This window comes from Scomber japonicus, chromosome 21 (genome assembly GCF_027409825.1).
Source record: "Scomber japonicus isolate fScoJap1 chromosome 21, fScoJap1.pri, whole genome shotgun sequence".
Taxonomy (NCBI): Eukaryota; Metazoa; Chordata; class Actinopteri; order Scombriformes; family Scombridae; genus Scomber; species Scomber japonicus.
Genome location: NC_070598.1, coordinates 11,834,127 through 11,839,763, shown reverse-complemented (window position 1 = coordinate 11,839,763; position 5,637 = coordinate 11,834,127). Strand labels below are relative to the sequence as shown.

The following is a 5,637-nucleotide window of genomic DNA, read 5'->3' as shown; positions in this document are numbered from 1 at the left end:
CAATTATTTATGTGTAAAATGTTCTTGTTAAATGTCCGAAAATGTTTTTTCATTCATCAGACTTTCAAGCTCTGACACTAGCGTTGTCTGTCGCTAGGCAACCGCGTAAAGCACAACTTCGAGGACGGCTAATCGAACACAAGCTGTTCTGTGTCGTCACGGAGCTCGGCATGGCTCGCACACGGCACTGCTCGATTTTTCTGGCATCTTTGTTTATTAGCTTTGTCTGATGTCAACCTGGCAGAATAACATGCGCTAACATAGCTAGCTTCAGTCAGACGTGTAGCCTCCAGTAATGACTCCTAACGCTACCCTACCTCAGTGACAGTCAGTCAGTCATAACATAACTGTTGAACACAATGGGTTTACCGCAGAGCTCTTTTTTGTCGGACGGGGGAACTAACAGCGGATATCATGTGCATGGGGTACGTTGTTGTAGCGTGACTTAACTAATGCAAGGTTGTATTAATGACAGCCCTCGGTTTCCTCCCTACGGCTCCTGTTTTTTTTATTGTGGATTGACGTTATTCGTTTTTCGCTCACTGACTTGTTAACCATGCTAATTTTTAGTTCTGGACTGTAGTTGTTGTCGAAACCCAAAAGTTGGTTGGCGAGGTTATTTTATACATGTAGCTAATTTATGAAATCGTGGCCAGCTTCATAATGGTGTCCGCCTATGATGAGGTGGCATTTGGCACATATCCAACCTATTTGACCGTCATAATTTAGGGATGACTGCAGCAACTGCTGGATACAAGCGTGGATGTTTTGTAAAGTCACATAATATATTTAATATGTTAGGAGCAGCTGTGCAAGATAATATCTCGCATTGAGGATCCCGTCCCCAAATGTTCACCACTGCAATGCCCTGACGTGACGCATGGGGGCGACTGTTACAATATCCCCTTTCAAATAAACCAAAACAATATGCTTTCTGTTATATTTCAGGTACAAGAGGACTCCCCTGCCCTGAAAGCAGGACTGGAGCCATTCTTTGACTTCATTCTCTCTATTGGAAATACTAGACTTGTGAGTAGACTCAAGTGATGCTCAAGTCAAGTGTAGCCTCGGCAAGTGTTGTCATCAAATGCAAAACATTGCACAGAATGTTTATTTCAAATTAAGTAATCTTTGGGGTTAAGTATTTACTTTGAGTGAACTTATCGAATTGGCTTGTGAATCAGACAGGTTAGGTAAGGACAAAATAATCAGCAACCAGATAAAAAGTAAGACTTAAATCAGTTGGGATACATTTATAAAATGTATCACCAAGTCACATTAGTTTAGTATAGTTGAAAGTACTGAAAGCAGTTCTGATGGGGTTTTTTTAATGAGGAGCACAGCAACAATGTGAGCAGTGTTTGGTTGATATGCATGCATAAGGTCATGAAATTAAAACAGTAGATATTGTAGTTAAAATGCTGTCAACCTTATACACATATTTTTAAAGATCCTTTGGAAACATTCCATCATAAATCCTGAGGTGTGGTTATCATGATTGCCTTATATGCATATAAACCTATTTATGTGAATTTCTTCTATTCTCCTCTCTTGGTTCATACATTTGAACTTGCATACAAGTCAATATAAGGCCTAAGCAGTCATATTGAATGGCTACCCTCCAAAGTAACAACCCTCTTAGTGCAAAATTTCCTCTATGTGTTGCTATGCCTCCATTGCAGCTCCATAAGGAAATACTAATCTAAGGAATTTGGCACTAAAAAGTATTCAACTCTGCAAGAGAACCATTTTATTTCTTCACAGGAAGTAGCAGTTTTATGAAATATTACATTTATGGGACAACAAAATGAATAAATAGGTTTTTGCCTGGTCCTATTAACTCATTTTGGACTACCTATGTGTATGTTATTGTGGCTCTCTATGGATTTTATTTTGCTTTGATATGCTTTCAGATGTTTTTTTAATATAAGTCTATTATAATGTGCAACTTCTGTGTGTTTTTACTGCAAACAATATTTGACAGCCAGCTTTTCTTTCCCCTTAATACAATTTTACCTACAGTTCTGAATTATAGCCTCGGGAGAGAGAAAGTGACCTTACAATCTGCTGCCATAATCTGATTTCATGTTCTTTTACATGGATGCTGGCTTGCCATGTCTGCGCTGTCACAGCTGGGTTAGTCCATATTTCTGTGTTCTTTCCAGAATAAAGAAAGTGACTTGCTGAAAGACCTTCTAAAGGCCAATGTGGAGAAAGCCGTTAAACTTGAAGTGTACAACTCTAAAACCCAGCGGGTGAGAGAACTGGAGGTGACACCCAGTAACATGTGGGGTGGTCAGGGACTACTGGGTGCTAGCGTCCGCTTCTGCAGCTTTGAAGGAGCCAATGAAAACGTGTGGCATGTCTTGGTAAGTCTAGTCTAGTAGGTGCGTTTATTTTTGTTGCTTTTTTAGATATTAAACCTTTAGGAAAGATAGCATGAAATGATTTTTTAAAATCAAATTAGCTGTAAGTATTAATTTTCTATCTTGCTAGTGAATCCTAACAGTAGAAAACACATTGAGTTATATTTTTGTTGGTATATGCTGTATGTGTGCCAGTAGCCACTGAGTAGTACCACTTGGTTTTTATTGTTATTGTTCAGAAAAGTCCACATAACAGAGCAAAACTATTCTCAGTTATATCAAACAATAACTTCTCTCTTGATGGCAAAATATAGTCCTGTTCCAGAGTAATTTGTTTAATCTATATTGAGGTTTTGAATATAAAATGCTTCAGTGACCATCTTTCCCTCATTAGGATGTAGAAGCCAATTCTCCTGCTGTGTTAGCTGGCCTTATTGCACATCATGACTTCATTGTTGGAGCTGACCAGGTGTTGCAAGATGTAAGTTTTTTTAATCTTTTATTCATAACAAGCTGACCAAAAAGGCAAAGGCATATATGAACAAAGTCTACAACAATGTCTCTCTCATTTTGTGTTACCCATGCAGTCAGAGGATTTCTTTTCTTTGATTGAAGCCAATGAGGGGAAACCTCTGAAGCTGCTTGTGTACAACACACAGAGTGACCACTGCAGAGAGGTAGTGGTGACTCCCAATGGAGCATGGGGGGGAGAGGGAAGGTAGGTATTATATCTTCAAACTGAAGTGGAAATGTTTTTTTTGAATTGCTGCAACCTTTTATTATCATCTCACAAGTATGTAATCAGACAAAATAAACATTTACAGCAATACCCTTGCCTTGTTTGTGTTAAATTTTAGCTTGGGCTGCGGTATCGGCTATGGCTACTTGCACAGAATCCCAACCCGTCCATTTCAGCCCAGCACTGAGAATAAAAATGTTCTACAATCCACACTCATAGGCAGCAGTGAAGAAGTGGTTGCAAGTGACACTGAGGTACATCTTGCCACATCTTTCAAATTTACACAACAGTAAATGTTCTTTGTTAGAATTTTTACTTTAGTGATGTGGATTATTAGTGTGACATACAATACATGTTATCTGTCCTCAGCTGCCCCCAGTGACTGCAGGTGGACTCACTGGTGTCAATGAAACAGGTTTGAATCAAATCGAAGGAGCTGTGCAGGAGCTGTGTGTAACCTCGCCCACACAGGCAGCCTTGGACTTTGGTAACCAGAACTGCTTTTAGGACTTTTAATTAGTTTTCAGTGTCTGATTTCAGTTGACATGCTCTTTGTTTTCACACACCTTAAAATGGACATTTGTTCTATGTGAATGGCAGACATTTCCAACATATCCGAGGCAGTAACTCCAGATTTGTCAGACATGGTTTCCACCAATGACATCGGCAACAGCTCCATCTTTGCTAATTATGGAGACGATACCTGTGATCAGTTTAGCAGCTTGGGTGAGTACTTCTACAAGTGATTGAATTCTGCATTTTAAAGGTGCAATGACATGTTTTCAATTCCGCTGTATGAATTTTTATGATTACAACCAGTTATTGTTTGCACATCTCATTTAATTGATTAGGTGGTGCATTTTGTTATTTCCCAGAGGAATAAAAATAGTTGAGGAAAATCTGATTTTTCATACAGACATTAGCAACATAGCTAAAAAACGCAATAACAATCTAAAACATCAGTTTGGTAGAGTTTTGGTGTGTTTTTCTAATAACATATCAGACTCACATAGGTACAAGACTTAATTAAGTACTTTATATACAAATAGGTTGATGCATTTAAAAATAGGTGGTGTAACCCTGTCCTACACTGACCAGGCTTTCAAACTTGACGGAAAAGTTAGTCACGCTATACATTAAGTATCAGAGACTGATTGTTTATAACATTTTTAACTCTCAGCAACACTTATTTTTTACAGATACCTCATCTGCAGACCAAAGACCTTCACCTCCAGAGAAGGAAGAAGAATCAGACCTCCAGCAAACGGTTCACGGTCATGTTTTAGACCTGATCACCAGCACTTCTCCAAACAGCGAGGGTGTAGATGACATCATTGGCCTTGAAGTCACCGAAGAGAACCTGCCTGACACAAGTATCCCAGAGGTGCAAGATAATAATTCTGAGCACTCAAGCTCAGCCCAGATTATGGAGAAAGAAACGTCTGAGAGCGCAGTGACAGAAAGTTAAAAGGACTGCTTCACTGCTGCTTAATTAACGCTGGTTCAAGCTGACTTGCATAACAGGAGATTTAGAACACATTATGACATTGAAAGCTTCCCTTATGACTGTAAGTTGTTCCACTGGAGCTATTTTTTAATTTCCGAGAGTTTTATTTGTACACAGGTGCCATTGCTGCATGCTCAATTGCACATTTAAGAAAGATTTTATGTTGACTGAAAAGACTAGAAAGGAAGGTGCAATATGAATGTAGTTCATGTTTTACTCATACTACTCAGCATCAAACAGGATGAAGCCTTAGCTGAATCTTAGCTGTTGTTATCTATCAGTGTCATCCTGGTTTGCACTAAAAAGCCAAAGGTTAAGAATATTTCTTGTTGCTCTTACCGCTATCACCTCATTAATGGTATGAAACACTGTAGAAGAATAATGCTTCAGCTGGAATTCATGCAAATCCATCATGTGGTTTTTATGTTTTTGAATTAGGGTTTTATGCTTTTACTTTCTGATAGGTTGAGTTTGAGGTAAATTCATATGTAGAAAAAAAAAGTTATTTTAAATCTCAGGCATTTACTGTTACGCCTCTTTGCCTTATGTCTCATTTGAAATGTCTTCATATGTTGTGGGTTCGACTTTCAGTTTTTGTAAATGAGCGGCACATTATTGACACGTTTGATGCAGCTCTGATTGTTTTGTGTTTCTCTTCTTGACAAAGTTTTCAGTTAAATTATGCTCCTGATTTTTACGGATGGGCAAAAATATTCAAATATTTATTAAAAAAGAAGCTAATCAGGATAAAGCTGCAGCAGTCTGGTGTCTTTTTTTAATTCTATATAATCAAAAATGTGATTGTTTAATGTATTTTAACCTCAAAACAGGCACATGTTGATAACAAGAGCAGTTCATACTTTGAGCCAGCAGGTGTCAGCAAACACCTCATTATAGGTCTGAACGAGGAAAGCTTGATTTTTCTGCCACTGCAGCTTCAAAGATTTGGTGCCTTGTATTATTTTCAAAAACGAATGAAGTGAAATAAATGAATGTGTGAAGAAAAATCACATCTCCTCTGTCAA

The 5,637-nt window shown here is 38.3% G+C and overlaps 1 protein-coding gene across 1 annotated transcript; it reads left to right on the top strand.

Moving 5' to 3' along the window:
* The first annotated feature begins 269 nt into the window (after nt 1-269).
* LOC128382615 (Golgi reassembly-stacking protein 1-like) lies at nt 270-5,357 on the top strand. Its single transcript, XM_053342613.1, has 9 exons — nt 270-425; nt 949-1,029; nt 2,166-2,369; nt 2,761-2,847; nt 2,954-3,084; nt 3,224-3,359; nt 3,475-3,592; nt 3,706-3,831; nt 4,305-5,357. Exons 1-9 carry the CDS (start codon nt 360-362, stop codon nt 4,571-4,573), a joined length of 1,218 nt encoding a protein of 405 aa, XP_053198588.1. The 5' UTR covers nt 270-359; the 3' UTR covers nt 4,574-5,357.
* The last annotated feature ends 280 nt before the right edge of the window (nt 5,358-5,637 follow it).